The 22,424-nt window shown below is 47.0% G+C and overlaps 7 protein-coding genes across 7 annotated transcripts; 2 read left to right on the top strand and 5 right to left on the bottom strand.

Moving 5' to 3' along the window:
* Nucleotides 1-189: 189 nt before the first annotated feature.
* N7455_006194 (2-oxoglutarate and iron-dependent oxygenase domain-containing protein) lies at nucleotides 190-459 on the bottom strand (the record flags this gene model as incomplete). The annotated part of the gene is made up of 1 exon (XM_065605298.1): nucleotides 190-459. One exon carries the CDS (start codon nucleotides 457-459, stop codon nucleotides 190-192), a length of 270 nt encoding a protein of 89 aa, XP_065461152.1.
* A 1,910-nt stretch (nucleotides 460-2,369) lies between these two features.
* On the bottom strand, nucleotides 2,370-4,506 carry N7455_006193 (uncharacterized protein; the record flags this gene model as incomplete). The annotated part of the gene is made up of 4 exons (XM_065605297.1): nucleotides 2,370-2,408; nucleotides 2,463-2,580; nucleotides 2,647-3,472; nucleotides 3,540-4,506. The coding sequence occupies 4 exons, from the start codon at nucleotides 4,504-4,506 to the stop codon at nucleotides 2,370-2,372; spliced, it is 1,950 nt and encodes a 649-aa protein (XP_065461151.1).
* Nucleotides 4,507-4,917: 411 nt separating this feature from the next.
* On the bottom strand, nucleotides 4,918-5,819 carry N7455_006192 (acetate uptake transporter family protein; the record flags this gene model as incomplete). The annotated part of the gene is made up of 4 exons (XM_040955734.2): nucleotides 4,918-5,000; nucleotides 5,065-5,398; nucleotides 5,460-5,596; nucleotides 5,657-5,819. The coding sequence occupies 4 exons, from the start codon at nucleotides 5,817-5,819 to the stop codon at nucleotides 4,918-4,920; spliced, it is 717 nt and encodes a 238-aa protein (XP_040813680.1).
* Nucleotides 5,820-6,280: 461 nt separating this feature from the next.
* N7455_006191 (Zn(II)2Cys6 transcription factor) lies at nucleotides 6,281-8,221 on the top strand (the record flags this gene model as incomplete). The annotated part of the gene is made up of 1 exon (XM_040955761.2): nucleotides 6,281-8,221. One exon carries the CDS (start codon nucleotides 6,281-6,283, stop codon nucleotides 8,219-8,221), a length of 1,941 nt encoding a protein of 646 aa, XP_040813727.2.
* Nucleotides 8,222-8,753: 532 nt separating this feature from the next.
* On the bottom strand, nucleotides 8,754-12,597 carry N7455_006190 (uncharacterized protein; the record flags this gene model as incomplete). Its single annotated transcript, XM_040955887.2, has 13 exons — nucleotides 8,754-9,685; nucleotides 9,754-9,991; nucleotides 10,048-10,124; nucleotides 10,181-10,372; nucleotides 10,427-11,079; nucleotides 11,133-11,512; nucleotides 11,561-11,643; nucleotides 11,712-11,869; nucleotides 11,926-12,010; nucleotides 12,070-12,219; nucleotides 12,292-12,341; nucleotides 12,398-12,440; nucleotides 12,498-12,597. 13 exons carry the CDS (start codon nucleotides 12,595-12,597, stop codon nucleotides 8,754-8,756), a joined length of 3,141 nt encoding a protein of 1,046 aa, XP_040813712.2.
* A 2,474-nt stretch (nucleotides 12,598-15,071) lies between these two features.
* Nucleotides 15,072-16,942, top strand: N7455_006189 (bifunctional fumarylacetoacetate hydrolase/alpha/beta hydrolase family protein; the record flags this gene model as incomplete). Its single annotated transcript, XM_040955854.2, has 3 exons — nucleotides 15,072-15,659; nucleotides 15,722-15,901; nucleotides 15,959-16,942. The coding sequence occupies 3 exons, from the start codon at nucleotides 15,072-15,074 to the stop codon at nucleotides 16,940-16,942; spliced, it is 1,752 nt and encodes a 583-aa protein (XP_040813641.2).
* Nucleotides 16,943-17,265: 323 nt separating this feature from the next.
* N7455_006188 (uncharacterized protein) lies at nucleotides 17,266-18,221 on the bottom strand (the record flags this gene model as incomplete). The annotated part of the gene is made up of 4 exons (XM_065605296.1): nucleotides 17,266-17,312; nucleotides 17,366-17,607; nucleotides 17,768-18,002; nucleotides 18,182-18,221. 4 exons carry the CDS (start codon nucleotides 18,219-18,221, stop codon nucleotides 17,266-17,268), a joined length of 564 nt encoding a protein of 187 aa, XP_065461150.1.
* Nucleotides 18,222-22,424: the final 4,203 nt, after the last annotated feature.

Genomic DNA, 22,424 nt, shown 5'->3' with positions numbered 1-22,424 from the left:
ACGTTGGGGCCCTTGTCAAAGTCCACCTAGTCCAGAGGGAGTTCCTTCCCCACAAAGAAGCCCTATGCATCGTTGGCTGATTTTTCAAAAGAATCGAGCATCAATGATCCTGACCTCTTTAGTATCGCGCTCGAGGTCACCATGATGAGGATTGTTGGCTTGTTGCTCACCCGGTCCCTCGTAGCCGCGTCACCACGAGTATTTGTAAAGAGAAATCCGCCTCTTTTTCTCCCACGGGAGGTCGAAGGGTGCCTTGCAGGCCGCGAACATTCGCCGCTGGCTCTCTACCGGCACAGCATGGCCTTCAACTTGAAAGAATCCATGTTCCAGACATGCTGTCCGCACCTGCTCAATGACCTTCGCTCGCTTTTTTTCCGAGTAGGCATCGAAGTAGTCCCGCAGATCAATTGTGGGGATATACTGATCCTCGTTTTTAACGACAGCCGCATCGACGGACATGATGGCTTATGTGTGGTGCTATTGCTGTGTTCCTGAGTGGATAAGACTCAACTTCAGCGTCGATTGTCGTTCTTTCTCTGTTGGTAGCCTGTTAAATATATAACTATATTTTCTATTTACATCTAATATGGAGATATATATTTTCGTCATGAGTATTGCATGATTTGCCTCTAGACCCAAAAAGCCGCGAGTAAGCCAAAAGAAACAATCCTTCGCTTATTTTGTCCACCTTGAAGACCAGAGCCAAGTTGATTCGTCTCAGTTGGTGGAAGATTTTTGTCGGCTGTTTCAAGAAAGGGCTCCGAGGCAACCAAATTTAGCTGCACTGAGGGGCAGTGAATTCGGTCACTTTTCTTCATCCCTGTCAATAGCAGGTGGACTTCGAATTGATCAGGCATAGGAACAGGATTTGTCGACCGAGCAATTCGGTGGTTACATTGCGCCGATTATCCTAGTGTCTTCATGAAGCTACCGGTGATCGTCAAGACCTCGATAGATGATCGGACGGGGTCCGTAAATCGGCTTGACTATAGCCTAGTTCTGCATCGCAAGAGCTAGAATATCTGGCGTGGCGATTTATTAGTTATGATACGTAGTCAGCAAAACAGATGGAGAGTAACTAGCATAATTCTATTGTCGCAAGTTCATTCCTCTGACACAAATTAGACCTTATCATGCATCTAGTGACATTGTATTTTCATCAACCAGCCAAGTGGTCGAGCAGTAACTCAACCATCGCATCTTCCTTGGTCTAGTGGTGATGATTTCCGCTTGTCATTAATACCGATAAGCGCGGGAGACCGGGGTTCGATTCCCCGAGGGAGAGATTTCTTTTTTTGCTGAGTTCCTTTCGTACAGGTGGAGCTAGCCGTCGATTAAACAAGCATTTATGTGCTAGTGGCTTTAGTGGCTTTCTACGGTCAGACCATGTTGTGCGTAATTCCATAGCCTAGTCCGCCGTCGGGAGGTTGGAGACATGCTAGGCAATTAAGGCAGTTCTCCTTTGTTGCGTAATAGTTAACTAGCTTCGGCTCGTCCGTGATAAGTCCGGCTAGTAGCCAGCTCATCTACGAGTTTGGTATATCCAAAGAGGTATCGATTTTAGCAACGGCTCTGTACGTTCTAGGTTTTGCAATCGGGCCCTTACTATTTGGCCCAGCTTCGGAGGTTCTGGGCCGAAAATATCCACTAAGCATTGGCGTCTTCTTCTTCGCTATTTTCAGCATTCCAATCGCCGTCGCTAAGAACGTTACCACAATATTCGTCTGTCGGTTCCTCTACGGAACCTTCGCGGCTGCCCCGCTAGCTATTATTCCTCTCCACCCCCACTTACCGTCCATCCCTACAGGATATACTGACCCCGAAACCATAGGCCGGAGGCGGTCTCGCCGATCTCTAGGAACCCCTCTCGCGGAGGTGATCGAAAGGTGGTGACTGCGGGCATGTCAAATTCTGGATCCATGTATAATTCAAAAGAATATGTTTGCCGTAATACGTACGCCCTTTTGTTCGTGCCTGGCGATTGTGATTTGTCTTGCGTTGGATTAGACGTAGTATGCGTGAGGCAGAATGTCCGGGGCCGTGAGCTTTGAGCACTAAGAACATGTTACGCTGGATCCAAAATGATATTTCCTACTACGGGGGTTCAACTTTGGGCCAGCATTTGGAACATTCTCCATTAAAAAATGGCCCACCAAATGGCCTGATCTAAAAAAGCCCCTTAATTACGCGTGCGCTGTGGTGCTGATACAACATGAAACTCATTACAGTACAAAAATCATTTTGAGCTATTAGTAGAGCCATACTTCAGTTTTGGATAACCAGATGACAAACATTGCTCCAGTATGGAGTGTTTTCCTGAAGGTTGGACGTGAAATAACAAGCGATGTCTTATCCATCTCCGGCAGCCTTTAGCCTGCGTCAGTATTGAGGATACTATCCCAGAAATTCTGGCAGAAAATTAGAGTTAATACGTCGCAAGTTCTTGGGGCAGAGGAACTTACCCAGTCAATGGAGTCAGGATTCAACCATTGGGTGCCATCAATCCAGTTGTCGAAAGTGGCTCCGAAGTCGCAATCCACCAGATTCGAGAGCCGAGGCCGGTCAGTGGATAGTAATATTCTAATCAAACGACGTTGTCAGATGCTAACCGGAGAACCAGCTGTTCAAAGATGAAGGAGAACTCACTGGATATGGCTGAGAATAGGAGAGGCCTTAGCGCAGATCGGACTCTTGTCGTTGAGATCGAGAATTCGCGCAACAGCAGCGTCAAACCCGATGCGGTAAGGCGACAAGTCCAGTGTCTCAGGCTCATCGAGCAGACATGACGCTAGGGCGATGGCACCGTGAATGGCGTAAAAACTAGTTAATCCAGACACTAGCCAACGGTGATTTCGCAAGCGGGGAAGTTCACAAAATTCTCGATGGACATCCAGCAGAGCGGTCCCGGAGACGATGCATTTTGCTCTGGACGTTGATCTGAAGTATAGTCCACGGGGCTTGCAAAATGGCCGATGGAGTAGAAGGTAAAGTTGATGTGCGTACAACTGGAGAATGGACCAGTGGGCGTAGCTAGAGGAGTCTAGTATATTGGGCGATCCATCGAGGAGAAATATCGAGTCCCACTGGCGTTGTTCTGCGGCTACCTGGCTATCAAAAAGGCTGATGGCAGTCTCGTCATATTTTGAAGGGCTTGAAAGATGGCGGCAAATCCTGGTTGAGAGTTGGAACATTTGAATCTTCATTCTCATGAGAGACATTTGCGTTGGTTGACTCGAGGGCGGTAGAATGACATCTCGCTTGATGTCATTATCGTTCACGTCGGCCGGCATAGTTGCATTGATATTCAGTAATGCAGACATGTCGATATCTCGGAAAAAGGTAGCTTGGTACGTGTGAAGCAGCAGTATGCCAGCCCAGCAGCGGCGTCGTCGCTCGGTGTCGATGCAATCTAGTGTGGGGGAATCTGGTTCGATATTACATCGTAATGCAATCCCAATGTTGAGAGTTAGACCTGTTAACATATCAGAACCCGTTAATACCCATACGCCTGAGGTCAGATGTAAGATGGCCAAACTCACCTAACAAGGTCCAAGCACGCTCAGCACCGTCGTTGTTACTAATCATGTAAATGAGCAACAAAAGAGCCTCCAGGGTGCTCAGACTATGTCGAGTCATAAATTGGTCCTGTGATAGGCATATCATGGAGGCAGTTCGTAAACTATAAGTTGCCGTATTAATATCACGATAACCTGGCGTATCAAGCAGAAAATCGGCCAGCGTGCGATCGTCCCTATCCATGGTATTCAGGGTAGCCGAACATATTGCAAATAGCAGCGCCAACCACGACAGATCGGCGAGGGATTGGTTCTGCCTAAAGGCATTGTAATGTTTTTGAAATGTCGGTCCGTGTAAAATGTGGAACATCGGCGACAGACGCACGAAATATTCTGTGACGAGGTAGTCACAGCAATGAGCAGGCGGCAACAGGGCCAGGATTTCTTCCCGTGACACCGTGGGACCAAGAGGGAAAGGGAAAGAGATATTCCCTGGGCGAGTAAACAGGTCGTTTGAACTCGGGGTTACAGATTCCATTTGGTCGACCGGACGCTGCAGGAGAGCCTCCCATTGGGTATGAGTATCATCCCGGCGTTCCCAATCAAAAACCGTACTAGGGGCTGGACCTGGGGTAACAAGAAGCTCGCTTATCTCCTGAGTTGTCGGAGGCAGAGATTCTCTCGACTGTGCGCTTTGCCCGGCTGATGATGATGCAGCCGGCCTACGATCGACTCTGGTGGGTTGGTCGTTACGCTGGGTGTCTTTATAAGAACATAATTCGACGCATTCTCGTCGCTGGCATGCAGTACAAGGCTGCTGCCGATCGCACTTCAACTTTGATTGTCGACAAGGGCCACAACTTACAGGCTTCCGAGGGCGCCGCTTGTGGATGCGGGGCCTTGATTTGCTGTCCCACGTTGCAATAGCAGCTTCGGGGGCAGGTCTGTCGCCCCCAGCCCCTGCATAGGCCTCCCCAGCCTTTTCGGCCATGACAATACCAAGCGGAGAACAAAAGAAAATTCTCGGAATTAATAGCGGGGAATCAGACTCGACTCGGAAACACCGAAAGTAGAAAATCGTCTTATACGAATTTTGAAGCGAGGTGGGTGTTGGAGAAAGTGACTTTGGGTCTGACATGTCGGAGAAACTCATCTCCGGTCAGATCTCCGCGACATCTCCGAAGCTCCGATGACACCGGATTTCTCGCCACCGTTTAGCAATGAACCGGCTTAGGATGAAATACTATATATCTCATATATACTTTGCCAGAATTCCTATCCTAAAAAGTAAAAAGTAATTTACGCCCAAAAAATCATTTCAACCTCTTCATACCCCGTCATTCATCCATACCGACTACTCCTCTCCGTCTCAAAAGATTCACCTTGTCCAGCAATGTACCCATCAAACGTTTTCGTGCATGCGGAAAGTCGGAAGTTTGATAGGGGTGGTGTCTCCTGCCCACAATCCAGCGCATCCGGCCCAGTCTTAGAAGGTTGTTAGCCCGGAGCCAACAATATGAGCAAAAAAGAAGCGAGAGAGCAGACTCACAGGATAAGAAGGCTACCACCAAGCCAAAAGAATAACCCGCGGTCAACAATTCATCTTTGCCCACCATATTGCCGCAGGCAAGGAGCAAGAGACAAACGCTCAAAATTACCAAATCCAAAAAGAGGATCCAGGAGGAACGTATGGCTGCAATTGAGAAAAGAACGGTAAGGATAAACCATGCCCAAATGTAAATTGCTAGTGCTTGGTAAAATTGGGCTTCCACAACTCCAGTCTCGCTGTCTGTATATGAAGCCATAATGCCTGACCCTGGGAGATAGATCATAGCATAGGAAAGATTGAATGCCGAATAAGCTGGGAACAAAGTCGCGCCAAACTAAATGGACTGTCAGCTACGACAGAGGAGGAGGATGTGGTGACAGCACTATCTGGCTTACCGTATTGCCGGTCATGAACTCCATTACACCAGCCGCAAATTGGCCAATTCCCCCAAAGAAGATTAATACCCCGACAAGAATGTTTGGAACATCGATGGAGCGGGCATGAAGGCCAAGAACAGAAATGAGAAAGATACCTGAAGGGTATTGTTAGTCTATCTATACTCCCCAGTTTGAATCCGTAAAGCACGCCTCACCGGTTGCGAAGGAGAGCAGTCCCAAAGGTGCTGGACTTGCGAAAGTTCGATGAATTACCGGCAAGCCAGGCTGAGATCGATCATCGAAATGGTTTCCAGCCGTTCTTTGCCGCTCAAGATGATCTGCGGTGTGCTTATCGTTATGATCAATGGTGTCCGACATGAGTGAGAGGGGAAGAAAAATGATAGGAGGAATTGTACGAAAGAGAACTAGTGAAACTTGTCTTCACTCATATTGCAAAGGGGAATGGGTCTAGTTTAAATAATTTGAGTACCTGGAGTCAGAAGCGATGTTGTCTCTATAGTAGGTAGTACTGTCCTAGTGAACAAGCTTTAAGTTTGCTCAAAACGCGGAGTCTCCGCATTCAGGTCCGCACTGATAATGCATGTTGTGTTATTGTCTTTTACTGGAACAGAAACAAAAGATTGCAATTTATCCTAGTATTCCTCATCTCGGAGGCCCCTTCGGGGATCTATTCGTCATACCAGAGCGGACAAAAGCGGATCCGCCCCGGCAGTGACAATCCCCGCACATTTCCCCGCATAGGTTCTCTCCCCGGATTCACAGCACCCCTGGACGAAACATAGCCATTTTAAATGAGAATGGCGTCAACTTCAAAAAGGATGCCTATAAGCTGTGAAAACTGTCGTCGGCGCAAAATTCGCTGCCTGAGCTCGGATGAGCGAGCCCCGTGTGATACCTGCCTTCGAAGGGGATATGCATTCAGTTGCCGATTCCGAAAGGAATCTATCCCAAAAACACCAACCCCCAATGATGACTTGAAAAAACAGATACCTGAGCTTCTGGACCTCCTCAAACAAAATATCAGTATCACGTCTGCTTCCCTCGACCGAAGACGGGGATCCCTGGACTCACCATTGCAACGTCTAGAGGCAGAAACACTGATTACCCCTGCCCGAACTGAAGAAACATGCCCTGAGATGCCTCCGTCCGGCAGGCTATTGACATCACCGTCGAATCATGTCCGCTATGTATCCTTCGATCGAGTTGGTGATGCAAACCTGGTGGAGATGATGCAGGAACCAGTATCTGATCTATTTCCGGGCTCCTTTTTCTTGGCCCAAGATCCAAAGATTCATCAAAGTCTTCTGCATACTCTACCACCCCCAAGGATATGCGACGAGCTTATTAAGACTTACTTGAATGTATTCTCTCCTCTCTTGCATATTTTACATGAACCTACCTTCAAGGTCAAATATCAAAAGATGAAGACGGATCCACAGTCGGCTCCTTTGCCATTTCTTGGCCTAATCTTTGTCATCTTTTCTCTAGCAGTTACTTCATTGGAAGACGAGAACACCCTGATAGCAGAATTGAGCACCGAGTCTTCACATGCTTGCTCCGTGCGCAATATCGCCGCCCAATACAGATCAATTGCAATGCGATGCCTGGCAGCGGATAATTTCATGATTCAAAACAATCTTTGCACACTACAGTGCTTAGTTCTTCTGATTTACGCGATCGGCCATGCGGGCGGGCCAACATGGTCATTACTGGGAACGACATTACATATTGCAATAGGAATTGGATGTTCTGTCGACCCCGATAATTTGGATGTGAGCATCATTGAAGGAGAAGAGCGCCGTCGCTCTTGGGCAGCCTTGTTAATGCTCTACACAATCCAGAGCACTTGTATTGGCACCACTATGCCCATTCATATCCAAACTGATGTTGCTCTACCTGCCGACGTGGATGATGAGGATCTTCTTGACTCCACCAGAGATTCACCTCAGTCTTCCCCGCACCGACTGACTCAAATGTCTTATATTCTCTGCAAATTTCGGCTATGCAATCTAGCTTTTGATATATGCCGGCTTTCTTCTTCCACTCAGCTTCCGTCCCGAGCTCTGACAGAAAAATTTAATCAACTTCTCGAAATGGAGCTGAGCAAACACATGTCTCTCTTTGAAACTGTCACCAACATGCCCTTCTACCATGTTGCCCACTTCTATATTGTGAGCAGTTACGCACATCACCTATTTCTCTTATTGCATCGTCCCTATCTCGGCGCCGACGAAACCGCCGATTCCGATCAATCCTTCGCGGCACACATCCGAGAAAGCCGCCAGCGGTGCAATGACTCTGCGATGAAGATTCTTTCTAACTTTGAAAGTTTCTTTCGAAATAAAAATTTAAAAGTATATCACTGGTATCTGAAGGGTCTCGGATCATTCCAGTCTTTCCTTGCAGTAACGACTCTCATGGTCCTCATGGCCAAACGAAATACCTCAGCGACCACAAAACTGGCAATGAGAACCGCCATCAAGACCTGCTTGGACATATTCAGCCAGATGGCGCCAACTAGTCAGACTTCCGCCAAGGTATTGACCGTTTTGGAATGCTTCGTACAAAGCCCCTTGTCCGAATTCCAGCAGGTGGCGTTTGACCAAGCACACTTCACGTCGCCACCTTCTTCTAATCACAATGCCACCGCAGATACTTGGAACTTCCTACCACAGGTGGAAGACTTTCTTCATGAAATCCCCTCAGAACAATGGTTGTTGCCATCAGAATTTCCCTGGGGTGGAGCGCGTCAGCTCTGAACCATTGAAGTATTTATGATCAGCAAAATGACATGAATGCCTTTGTTGAATCATTTTCTCTCTTGTATATATTATAATATGTAATTGCTCGTCTACTGATCTATGAGCGGAGTGGTACTTGAGTCGAGCGCAGTCCAGTATTTGGATTGCTAGATACCCTCATTTGATCATACTGCTTTACAATCGACAATCCACCGTTCAATTCCACTAAGGTACGTAATTCCGCCGTCACACATCAATGATTGAGGACTGGGAATCTCTTAAGACACTTCCCAGAATATGCTGTCATTGAAACTCTGTCCCATCTGGCCTAAGAAAAAACAAGAAAAAATGCAGTGAATTGCGATGTTACAATTTAGTGATAGATAAAGACAGTGAGCAAAAGGATGCAAAAGACAATTGCAATAAGATATGGGAGGCTTCTCAGGGCGCCCATGCCAACTAGATGGTGCGTGCCGTTCAACGACAGTGCTCCAGTGTCCTGAGAGGAGATTTGGGAAATTGAGTCACTAGAGTCTGATCCATCATCTAGTCAAGCGAACGATCTGATGATGCGACAGACCTCTTCCGAATTTTCAAACACATGCCAATGGCCAGTGCAGCGTAGAATCTTGACGCGAGAATTAGGGAGCCGACCAGCAAAGTCATCCACAACCTTTGGAGGTGACGTCTTGTCCCCATCACCAGTCATGAGAAGAACGGGCATTTTGAGGCTTTCCACTGACAAGGGGGAAGTGATGCCGGCAAGTGCGGTGCAGGCTTTGGCGTAGCCCTCCGGGTTAGACGAAAGCAGAGACGCGCGCACAGCGGCGTATGCAACAGGCTGGTAAAGCTTAGTCGCGTCGGAGGTTCCAGCATTACTGACCGCATCTGCAGTCCCTGAGGCCATCATCCCTTTCTCTCGGACACCAGCGGCACGCTTGCCCATAGTAATCTTTCCAGCTTCTGGCAGGGGACAAGGTGGTGGTCCCATCAAAATCAATTTTTCGACCTTGTTAGAGTTGTGAATGCTGAAGGCCAATGCGATGAGACATCCCAACGAGTGGGCAAACAAGGTGACCGAGGAGGATTCAGTCATGGAAATCACGTTGGCCAGGTCCTCCGCGAGGCTGTCGATGGTCATGACTGATGCGATATGGGAAGGCGACAGGCCATGTCCTTCAAGGTCATAGACATAACTAGTGTAGCGTTCCTCAAAATCCCCACGCTTGATAATGGGCGTGAAATACTCGCTCGACGCACCCAGTCCATGAACGAAGACAGCAATCTTTGGACCATGACCAATTTTGTGGACATTGACCTGCTTTTTCCCAAGACATGTCAGCCCATTTCCACCTACAGTATTCTCAATATTGAGATTTGAAAGATGGGACTCCAAGGAGACAGTCTTTGAGACAGGGTTCTCTACGGATGGCTTTGCAATTGTGTTTTGAAGACGCCCAAGCCCAGTAACCGATACTTCGACTGCAGAAGATAACCCATGTGTTAGTCAGAGAACAATTTACGGTAGGGTTGAGAAAAGACGAGCATACCCTTGTCTCCCGGTCTGAGAAATTTGGCCGGGACATGACCAAAACCAACACCTGCAGGAGTGCCAGTAGCGATTATATCGCCAGGCCTGATAGTCTGGGCATCAGACAGTGTCTTTATAAGATTCGCAACCGAGAAAATCAAATCATCGGTAGTTGCTTCCTGGCGCTTCTCTCCATTGACGAAAGTTTGTACCTTGAGCGTTTTCGGAAGCTGGCTCGCTGGGACAGCGATAGGACCCTTAGAGAAAATCAGTCAGATGGAGGAAGCTCATTCTGCCTGACCATGCGGCTTACCATGGGACAGAAAGTATCTGGGGATTTTCCGAGGAAGAATTGCTTGTGATCCCTCTGTTTTTCACGCGCAGTCAAATCTACCAACAGATAGTAAGTATAATTGGACATATCAATATTTAGAAGGACTGTTTACCATTTATAATAGTGTATCCCCACACGTAGTCCATGGCATCTTTCTCTGCAATCTGGAACCCAGCTTTGCCGATAATTACGCCAATCTCTCCTTCGTAGTCGAGTGTGCTGGTATAATTCGGATGGGGATAGATTTCCTCGCCACATGGGAGAATGCTTGTCGATCGTTTGCTGAAGATTACTGGATGGGTTGCTGACAAGATAGTTAACACGTTGCACTTTTCTGGAACGGGGCGATTCTTCTTACGTTGATCAGTATTGTCACTCGAGTCATATCCACTGCGGTTAAACTCAATGGCATGGCTGGCATAATTCTTGCCCACTGCTAGAATATCACGATCACTGATGGGAGCCTGGATAGACACGCTAGAAAGCGGGAAGCTATCACCGTACGCGATAACGGCATTCTCCAACTCAATCACTTGGTAGAGGGAGTTGACAGGGGCTCCAGACATCATCATAAGTGGAGTGACCATGGAGCTGTGCAAATCCAGATGGCCGACCCGAGAGCGACCTTGATCATCTAAATATGTGACATAATTAGTCAAATTATTTGTCGCCACCGCCCGTGAGTCGACGACAGTTGTGGTTCCGCTAGCAAAATCAATATCTTTGGGCGAGGCCTTGTGGATTCGGCCGTTGATCATGATAACGCTCAGCTTTGCGTGGTCTTGGAGAATAGTGATATCCTTGAGAGGGTTACCATCCACCAGAATCATGTCGGCGTAGTAGCCTGGCTGTACTTTGCCCAGCTCATTTTCCTGCATGAAGAGTTTCGCAACTCCAGCTGTTGCTGCAAGAATCGCTTCCATGGGTGTGAAGTCAAGCAACTTGACAAAATGTTCCAAGTCTCTGGCGTAAGTTCCATGGGGCGTCCAAGCAAAGCCATAATCGCCGCCTCTGAGAAGTTTGATTAGTACTATGTCAGACATTCGGTAGTGAGAAAGACCAACGGCAAGACTGTGATTCCTCGCTGATGCATTTCTTTGCAGACTCTGATGGCAACATCCAATTCTTTCTTGTAACCGTCCTGCTCGGCTTTGTCGAACGAATATCCGAAAGGTCCGGCTTCGTACGTAGTCGCATATAGCCAGTTAAGGGCAGGAGCAACAATATGTCGACTCTTGTTCTTTTCTAGCTCATCCATGGTCACTTCATCAATGTAGCTGCCGTGGTATATAACGTCGACACCGTATTTGACGCATTGGGCGATGGCCTCTTGAGCTCGGGCGTGAGAACACACCCTAAGTCCTAGACGATGCGCTTCCTGGACACAAGCTGCGGTTTCAGTCTCGTCAAAGAAACTATCTTGGGCAGACCTTGACTCCAGAATCTAAGCATTGTTAGACGTTAGGTTAATTCACAAGATGGACCCACTTACTTCCTCTCCTGACATGCTAAGTTTGATTTGGTCCACGCCTAGAGAAGCGTGGTTCCGGATAACTTCTCGCATTTCCAATGGACCTTGATTTCAAAGAATATTGTCAGATTACGCTACCGTGCTGCTATAATTCGCCATTCATGAGACTGACCATCAGCATAAGCAGTGATTCCTGCCGTGAGTTCGCCACCTCTGCGGGCAATCTCCTTGCCATTTGCAAGGTAACGGGGCCCAGGAATGTTTCCCTGGTTGACGGCATCTCGAATCACACAATCTAGTCTCTCCTTAGCCGAAGCTGCTCCAAAGCACCTTCAGTATAAATATTAGATGTGGCCAGGTTAAAATGTTTCGGGAAGAGCGCTCACATTGTGTACCCTGAATCGAGATAGGTCATTGCTGATCGGGCAGTGCTGATGGTATGCTCTTCGACACCAATCTCTCCAAGATTGTCTGTTTAATGTTTTAGCTTGGTAAAACTAGACCACTGAAATTGAAGACACGAGTCATACCTAAAGCAGATCCATTCCATGTCAAATGCGTATGGGCATCTCCAAGTCCAGACATGAGGGTTCGGCCATTGCCCTGTATGACAATGACACTAGCATCATTTCGAAGGTTTTCAACTTCCGGCACTGTTCCGACGTAGCGGATACGCTCTCCTTTATAGTTTAGTTAGCCCCAATTCCCCAAAAGGACCCCCAAAAGACCCTTATTTCTGCGACATGAGATACCTTGTACATAAACATCGCCATCGTAAGGCTCGGCTCCAGTAGAATCGAGACTTCAAACGTCAGTTGAAACAAGTTGCTGACCTGGAGTTCGGGGAAGAAAACTCACATTCGGACATTTAGGTACAATATCTTGGACTCCGAGGATGTCTCTATCGTGACGTGCTGGTTAGACTGAAATCAGAGAGATAGAATTGAAAAAACCTTACCTCTCATTTTGTGAGCACGGGGCTTTAACGAAGCATCGAAGTGGACATCTTCGTATGGGGCTTGTTTGCGTGTCGGTAGCGCATTGCCCCACTCCGCCATAGTTCTTTTGGGAAGTGAAGCATTTCTGATAGACTTGCTCTGAGAATGAGAAGTTAAACTGTTTATAATGCCGGAGGCCATCTAGGTCGGGAAGTTTTAACCTGATCAAGGTGTTAATATGGATGTGGAAAGTGAAGGGTTGACAAGAAGAAAAGGGAACCTCCGGGGTGGTCACTTGGTCCGCTTTATAGCCAACAGCAACGTAATCCATCCAATCCCGGGGCCTAACATTCCCTTGGTTTACTAACCTCGCAGTGTGATGCTTTTTCCGCAAATCAATACTTTTGCCAGTTGTATTTGAAACGAGTAAGTCCGTTCGCAGATCCCCTGAAAATCAGGATTGCGGAGGTCCCCCGCTTCGACACCGAGTCCCCGGTTCCGCTTTTTCTATCATCGTGGAGAAGAGGGATATCTAAGTCAGAAAATCAGTCAGGGGGTGAGGGGAAAATGGGCCCGGTCCTATCTCCATCGGAGACATCGGACATTACCTCACCCCAAATTCCGAGTGATCGTGCCATGCACAATCGCATGCAACCAGATCTAGGGATTGATCCAGTTGCATCTAAGGGTACAAAGTTGCAGAGTTGAGTCTTTCTTTGGACGCCACTTTTTTATTCCTTCTCATACCTACTTCGCACCAGCGTCGATAATGGACTTATTCATTCGACAAACACCCAGCTTTGGTCTATCACACTCTGTGAAATATGAAAATACGCCAAACTTCGCACATATTGAAAATCTAGACAAACTGAAATCGAACGAGGAAACGCGGAAAATGAATCATAATGGAGACCAAGCTCATCACCATCACCACTACCACAACCACAACCACAGTGTCCACTCCTTCCCATTCCATCGTAACCCCCACAAAGAACTACATAAGCGACCTCAAGCTTTGGCCTCAGAGCATTTGCCGTTTATTTCGTCCACAGAAGTTCAAAAGGCCAATGGAACAGACGGGTCGCCGATGTGTTTGTTTCCCTTCCCATAATGCACTTTTTGTACATGCTGACAGTTAAAACAGGGATCGTTATTGATGATGTAGTCTATAATGTGACGGAATTTGCAAGCCAACACCCCGGTGGAGCAATGCCAATGATGAACTTGGCCGGTACTTCATGCTCTTGTAAGTCCCGCAACCGCCGTCTTCAACTCCTGCTGATATATATCCAGGGCAATTCCACAAGATACATAACAAAGCAAGCCTTGAAGCATGCGGAGGTAAACTCCGTATTGGAAGAACAAGTGAGGTGCCTAATCTCCATAAAGAGCCAAAGAATGGTATTTTCCATCAGCTCTGGAAATCGCATCATTTCTAAGACCGTCCAAGTACACCGTCAGCACTTTATCAACTGGCGTACTTGATTCAACACAAATTGCAATGGCTTATTAGTTAAATTGGAGCGGGATAGCACAGACAGATTGGTTCATTATTTCTAGTATATTCCTATGATTAGTATTTCTCAGCCTTTTGACTACTACCTAGCACTTAGGTAACAGATTCATAGAGCTCCGCAAAGCCCATAAATGGGCCCGAACCCCGGGCCCAAAGCCCAACCCAACCCACAGCCCATCAATGGGGCCCATAAGGCCCCCATTAAAGCCCATTAAAAGGGGTTCAACCCGCATCTTGTAATCGGTATACAATATTGTATTCTAACCCTTTTACTAGTCATATAAAATTCAAATTTAGTGTTCATAATAACAGTAGCTATATAAGTATACATCTTAATTTCAAAGATAATCCGACTAGTAGAGGTCGAGATACTACAAAAAAGGTTGTTTTACTGCTTGATATATATTTAGGATCTAGATAAGATTACTAACTACTACTTTCTAAGTGAACTTCTGTAACTAATTGATAAATTATCTAAAGAACGCGTTTTATCGCGTTTTTAAACGTTATTTAGAGAGATAACTAGTAATTAATTCTAAACCATTTAAATCAATAGAATATTATCTTTAGAATAAAGCCTATAAACGGGGGTAAAACGAAGGGTGATTAAAAAAACCCGAAAAGGTAGTTCAACTTCTGAATTCTTGGCATATTTGTACTATTTTGGGCTTATTTGGGGCCCGAAGGTAGGGCCCAAAGCCCAGCCCATTTGCGGGTTGGGTTGGGCTGGGCTATGGGCCTTGTGGGCTTTGCGGAGCTGTACAGATTCATAGATATCTGGGTAGAATATTAGCTACAATACCCCTCATTAATAAAGCGTAGAACCCCTCACCCCCGGTTTAGGAGAGGTGCGGAGATGCGCGGAGAACCCCGGAGTGGCGCCAGAAAAGGGACCAGCGAGGCTCGGAGATGATGAAATCACGATCTCCGATTCTCCCGTACCCAGATCGGACACAATTAATTTCTCAATGAAATTTCCAAGTCTGCTTTGCATATTTAAACCCCCCTTTATCGCAGTACCAACGATATTCGAATTTTAACCAGAATCCTCAAGCACAAATAGATTTTCCTCTTCATCATGTCTATCCCATTGACCAACTATCTTGCTTTCATTGATCCGGAGCTCAAGTTACCACGGATCGGTCATCTCAATTGGGAAGATGACACCATTCAACCTCTTGCATTTGCGTCGGGGGCACCACTGGAGAATCTATACCAAGTCATTGCTGCAGGCAAACAAAGAATCAAAGCAACTGGAGATCTGATTAAGCACAACTCAGTAAAGGTCCTCCCACCGATAAGTGGACGTGACCTTTTTGCTGTCGGAAAGAATTACGCTGAGCATGCGATCGAGTTCAACAACTCTGGATACGACAGCTCTGATAAAGTTGATCAGCCTACGCATCCGGTGGTATTCACTAAGCGCTCGACATCGATCGTTCCTCATGGGCATCCTATTGCTTTTGATTCGTCCTTCACCGAGACACTGGACTATGAAGGTGAACTGGGCGTGATCATAGGGAAGGCCGGACTTGGTATTGAGAAGGTCAATGCCATGGATCATGTATGGGGTTATACAATCATCAATGATGTGACTGCTAGAGAGCGTCAGCGTGATCATAAACAATTCTTCATCGGGAAGTCTGGTGACACATACTGCCCTATGGTAAGCTTTTGAGCTGAAAGTCACTTTGCAAAGCATTTTACTAACAGCTATGTTTACTACAGGGCCCCGTGGCTGTTCCTGCATCCGATCTTCCTGATGTACTTCTTGTCCAGACCTTTGTCAATGGCGAGGAAAGACAAAAAGCAACAACTAAAGATTTGATCTTCTCCATCTCTACCTTGGTTGAGACTCTATCCAAAGGAATCACCATACAGCCCGGTGATGTGATTGCAACTGGAACTGTATGTCATCCTTTCCTTAAATAATTATGCGAGGTTTTATCTAATACACTACAATAGCCAGCCGGTGTTGGATTCGGACAGAAACCCCCGGTGTTCCTTCAACCTGGAGATGAGGTGAAGGTGACGATTAGTGGTTTGGGATCCTTGATCAATACAATTATCAAACCTGATCTAAACGTTTCGTTGGCAACTGTTCCACAAGACCTCAGGGTCCCCGAGACCAACACATCCAAAACTGTCAATGGATCTTGCCTGACTCCAATCAAGGGCAAGTCTCTTTACTATAAGAGGCAGGGAAATGGAACTCGTCCGATTGTTTTTGTGCATGGATTGGGTGGCTCATTGGAATTCTTTACTCCTCTGATCAATTCGCTCGGCCTAGACAAGTCGCACCAGCTACACCTTGCGGACTTAGAGGGCCATGGCTTATCCCCTACAACCGCTCTGTCATCTATCACGATAGAATCTCTTGCAGATGACTTGGCCGGCATATTTGAACATGCAGGTCTTTCACCTTCTTCGGAAACTACAATCGTTGCTCATTCTATGGGGTGTCTCGTGGCCTTGTACTTTGCAATAAAATACCCAGATCACGTGAAAAAGCTCGTTCTGCTTGGCCCTGCACCAAACCCTCTTCCTAGCCCTGCAGTCAACATCTTCAATGACCGTGCTGCTCTTGTTCGCAAAAGAGGAATGGTCTCCGTTGTCGATGCAGTGGCTACTTTGGGTACCTCTACACGCACCAAATCATTTATTGGACTTGCTGCTGTCCGTCTCTCCTTACTTGGAACAGAGCCGGAGTCATATGCAAAATTATGCACTGCTCTTGCTGCCTGCAAAACATTGCCTCTAGGATGTGTGAAGGCGCATACACTGATCATTACTGGAAATGAGGATAAGGTCTGCCCACCGGCTCTTTCCATTTCTTATGCTGACAGAATCCCTCAAGCCCTGGCACCCGTCATCCTCAAAGAGGTTGGACACTGGCATGTATTTGAGGACGTTCAAGCTGTGTCAGCTGCTATTTCCAAGTTCCTATAATTTAGGACCAACGGCAGAAGTGTAAGGTATGAGATACTATGCGCAAGAAATACATATATGAAACGGTTCCCTAAAAAGACACGAAAATATTTAAAAGCAGCGCCAGCGATCACAACTGTTTACTATTTGCTACCCTTCTATTTAGATCTCACTCTTCTTTCTGCTTTCCACTGCCATCATAAAAAGACGGCAGCAAATTCTTGTAACTGGTCAAAATATCAGGATAAGACAAGTTGCTCGAAGTTAAGTCTGAACATACTGATAATAATCCAAAAGAAATACCTCCTCTTATGTGGAAGACATCGAAATCCCCAGCCATAATCTTAAAGCTGTTCTTCGTAATCCTCAAGACCTAGTGTATTCAGCATCTCTGTTGCGAGGTTAATGAAAAATGGATATTCAGTGGTCCGGGACGTATCTTACTTTGCCAGCCTAGGTCCTGACCAAAGCATAGTTCACCAAGCTTTTGGCCGGTTTCAACTGGAGCATTTTCACCCTGGTAGCAAACAATATTTTTACCTATGGACAATGCCATCCGTGGCAGGCGATAAACTTGAGGACATCTTTCCAGCACGAGCGGAAACCCTATATCACGAGTGGCCATCAACGATGAGTAGATGTTAACCGCAGCAACACTTCCTTCAACCATAGCACCGCCACCTATTCTGATGCTATGTCGCTCTGTGACATCACCAGTGGCATATATGTGACCAAAGGATAAATGATGTCCTATTACTCTTTGTCTGATAGTCATAGCAATTCTTAGCGACTGTTGCACCGAAGTTTCGGTTTTGTTTGCTAGAGGAAGGGAAATTAAAGACTCACTGTGCATCAACCATGATACTTCCATCTTCGCGGAGTAGTGATTTGGGCAGGAAGCCAGTCGAGGGGGCTTTCTGCGAGGTGGCCCAAAAAACATGGCCTGCGTTCATTTGCTTCGCGTGATTCGTCTCTATCCGTGAAGTTTGATCCGGAAGTGCAGTTATCGTCGGGCGTTCACAAAGAATAACCTCAACACCTTCCTCCTTCAGCAGCTCAAGGGCCCGAGATTTAAACTCATCTGGAAGGGGCTCATTTGAGAGAAGCTGTTATCCGCAATGAATCAAAGTGACGCGAGTTTTGGGATGATGCATTTTGATTTTCCCCGAGAATTCGACCCCTATAGCCCTTGTTATTGATATCAGTTAGCAAACTATACTCAGCTTCTAAGTTGAGCCAAGTCCAAATTTCAGTACTTACCACCTTCAATGACGACTAAACCCTTCTCCTTGGATGCCATGATCCGATTGGCATAGATTGATGCATCTGCAAGATATGCGGCCCGATGACAGAAACGGGGCACTACTGGCCATTGGCGCCGTATGCCAGTCGAGATCAAGAGGAAGTGATACAATACGTGTAAGTTCATAGAGAAAGCACTGTATGTATTCTGGTGGACGAAGAGGAGAAAGAGAGGACGAGAGAGCAGGCAAACTATCTGGGTTCTATTTACATGTGATGCCTTAGGCATCCGGGCATCCAACATCCCCCTCATAGAATCCTGCATGCACTCCCTATCAAGATCTCCAGTTCCGGCATACATAGTAAAACTCTGCAAATTTCTTGTGGATTTAGCACATGCCAATTAGCTCGGTAAAGATCTTGAATTGATCCTTTGCAAGAGCCTTGGTAAATCCATCTGCGGCATTTCGCTTGGTGTTCACTCGATGAATCTCAACATGTCCTTGCGCCACTGCATCTTTGACAAAGAAGTAACGAAGATTAAGCCATCTGTTCGCCGATTTGCCTCCTTTCTTCGAGAGAAGCAATTGTGAGTTGATGTTGTCAGTGTAGATCTCTGTAGGACGCTGCTCTGGGAGCATAAATGATCGTGCGATCTTGTTCAACCACATTGCATCACGACTAGGTTGATCCAGTGCACACCACTCAGCAACTGTCGTCGAATTGGCCGTGATCGTCTGCTTCTTCGTAGACCACATAATAGGTGATCCGGCAAGGTACCAGACGCTTCCTTCTGTCGATTTGCTATCTTCCCAGTCTGTATGTGAAGCATCTGTGTGTGCATAGAAGCGAAGTTCACCGGTTCGACCGAGGATAATTCCGATGTCAGGTTTTCGTCTCAGATACTTTACAACATGTTGCATTGCTTTGTAGTCAGAAAGGGTGGGATTTGCTAGTCGATGCTGTAAGCGTGTCACTGCGAAGCGAATGTCTGGTCGTGTCTTGACTGCCAACCAGTTTAACATCCCCACGATAGACTGATATTGATCAAAAGCATCGTCATCTAGTGCATTGGTCGCATCGGCTGGTGTCTCTCTCCATGCAGCTGGCAATGGCGTGTCTTTCCAGCCAGAGGTTTTAGCCATACGTAGCACCTTTTGCACGTACGCTTTCTGTGACATAGTGATTGTCCCGTTGGCGTAGTCTCTGTCGAGCGCACAGTTCAAATACTGCTTTGGCTCACCGAGGTCCTTCAAGTCGTAGTACTGACGAAGTTCGCTGACAACTTGCTCAATGTCATCGTCGGATGGTGCAGCAATGATGAAATCGTCAACATGGATCATCATAATAGTCAAATTCATGCCTTTGCCTTTGATATAAACGCAAGGATCATCATCCAGCGGACGAAAGCCAATCTGACGTAGTTTGCAGTCCATCTCTTCGTTCCATAGGAAAGCAGAGTCTCGCAATCCGAAGAGCGCTTGATTGAGTGTACACACCCAGTGTTTCTTGTCTCCTTGTGCATCTGCGTACTCAAAACCTGTAGGTTGTCTCATATAGACTGTCTCCACATCTTCACGTGAAGCATTGAGATATGCAGCAGTGAAGTCAACTTGCCTCCATTTTAGACCATACACTGCAATCAGTGTGAGAACGATTTTGATCATACATTCGGCGACGACAGGGGCATATGTTTCTCCATCATTTTTGTCTTGGAAGTTGCCACATACCACCCATCGTGCTTTGAAATCGTAGACTTCATCTCTGGTGTTGGATTTGACAGTGAATCTCCATTGTCCTGGCAGTACCTTAGCTTTTGACGGCTTAAGGATCAAGCTCCATGTGCCTTTAGCCTCGAGATCACTAAGTTGTCTTTGCATAGCCTCTTGCCATTGAGGCCAGAAAGGGCTCTTTTGCGCTTGCTTGTACGTAGATGGCAAGTCAACGTCCTTTGCGCATAGCGGCTTTCCATTGTAGAGAAATGGTTCGTCAATATCGACTTTGTCCATTGTCACATCAGCTGTTGCAGACATCGCACTAGGTCCCGCAGACCCCTGTCCATCACCCTCCGTCACGTTGTTACCGCCCGAGTCCTTCGCCTTTGCCCTTGTGGCAGCTCGTTGAATATCTCGGTCTCGTTTCTCGTACTCGACAGCGAGGTGTTTCTGCTTTGGATCGTGGTATCGGTCAGGTGCAATCCCGATATTCGCTCGTCTCGATCGGCGGGGTAGGGTGGGAGCCGGTGTAGCTGGGTCCTGAGAGATAGGATCTGGCGATGACTCAATTGAGATGATCTCACGGCTTGGTGACATCTCTGATCTCGCAGTAACCGGTGTGTTCTCAGTGCTTGTCGTTGTCTCCGTTGTATCGATAGCCTGTGTGATCTCACGACTTGGTGACACACTGATTTGTCGAGCGGGTGTAGCCTGTGTGGTCTCACGACTTGGTGACACACTGGCTTGAGGAACTGGTGGAGCTTGTGTGATCTCACGACTTGGTGACACACTAGCTTGTTGAACGGGAGAAGCTTGTTGAGTGGGAGATGAGAAAGGGTATTGGTAATCTGTTCTCTGTCGCTCTGGAGAAGGAGTCATATCTTCTGATTCCTCGGTGACAGCTCTCTCAATGTTGTCGGTATCTCGACGAATATCGTCCATACTTTCAGCAAGTTGAGACACTTGGGTTGACAGTTGTTGAAGTCTTCTTCCGAGATCTTCTTTCTTCCGCTCAATGTCCAAAACCTGTGAGACGCTCTCAGTGGTAGGATCCGTGATCTCAGTGATTCTCGCGCCTATCATCATGGGCTCCTCTCCCACAGTTGGGAGAAAACTTTGAAAGAGTTTGCGCTGTTTTATTGGCGGAATGATTGTTCTCTGCGGTGGTGCCTTCTGTGGTGTCTCAGGCATTGTAGATGCACTGCCATGAATTGTTGGAAGATGAATTGTAGACGGCGTAACAGGTGCTTGTACAGCTAATCGTGTAGGAGTTTGTACCTGTAGTGTACGTACTACTTGCTGCTGCTTCTTTTCTGGCTTCGAGATCTCGTCTTCTTGCGACAGTGAGACAGGCATGAATCCGACGACATCATCATCATCATCAGGATCCTTGGGATCGGTGGGTGCTTTGCTAGCTGGTGTTGGTCCCATACCATCGTCATCTCCAGGTTGCGGAAAACCAACATCACGAGACACTACCAGTTTCTTCGTGACTGGATCCCACACTTTGTAAACATGACCACCGTCCCCCTCATAGCCAACAAGCATACCTTTCCACGCTCTGGGTGCTGCTTTCCTAGCCTGTGTCCTCTTAGGCTTCGGAATGTGGACGTATGCAGCTGATCCCCATGGTCTAAGGTGCTTCAAGGAAGGCTCTGGGTTTGCAATTTCAAGTTCTTGACGCCAATGTGTGAGCGGCGAGATCTTAGTCTTTGGATTGACTAGTCTGTTGTAGATGTAGATGGCTGTGTCTGTCGCATACGGCCACATCTCTTCCGGCATCTTCGCATCGATGATCATCGTTCTCTGTATGTCATTGATATGTCCACCGAAACGTTCCACCGTACCATTTGGCTCTGCGGTGTAAGGTGGTGTGGTCTCAAAAGTCATACCATGCTTCTCACCCCATTTGATGAACTCTTTAAACTCTGTACCGCCATCCATTCGCCAGATGCCTGGGTATCTGCCGGTGAGTAATTTGATCTTCTCACAGAACGCAGTAAGCTTATGGTAAGCATCACTTTTGTTCTTTAGCATGATTCCCTCAATTAATCGAGTAGCATCATCAACGACTGGTAGCCAGTAGTTCTCTCCGTTTGGCCCAGTGGGTTTCATTGGCTGTGTATCAACGTGGAATTTCCATGCTACATCTTGTACCCTCGCCTGTTGTTGACGGGATATCTTGAGCTTTGACTTGCCTTGAAAACAGGCGTCACAATCGAAGTGTTCCGTGCCGTACTGCTCATCATCACCTAGTTGTTCAGCATGTTGTAGTGTGGAAGCAATGCGAGCTTTTCCAGCATGTCCGAGACGTCTGTGGATCTCGTACGCAGTCACTTTGTTCACAAATCCAATCTCATCGTCATCGTCGGAATCTGTGTCCGATTTGATCTCATTGGGGTCATCATCGTCCTTCGGACTGACAAGGTACGGGACACCTGTTGACGTGTCTGCATACCCTAGGATGTCTCCCCTTCCATTTGTGAGATTCTTAGTGCGTGTGTCGTAAGAGATATCTTGTTCTTCAAGAAGCTTTTGCATGCCAA

The sequence above is a fragment of the Penicillium solitum genome, assembly GCF_028829755.1.
Source record: "Penicillium solitum strain IBT 25940 chromosome Unknown utg000004l_segment0_segment0, whole genome shotgun sequence".
NCBI lineage: Eukaryota > Fungi > Ascomycota > Eurotiomycetes > Eurotiales > Aspergillaceae > Penicillium > Penicillium solitum.
This window is presented reverse-complemented; position numbering and strand designations above follow the sequence as displayed.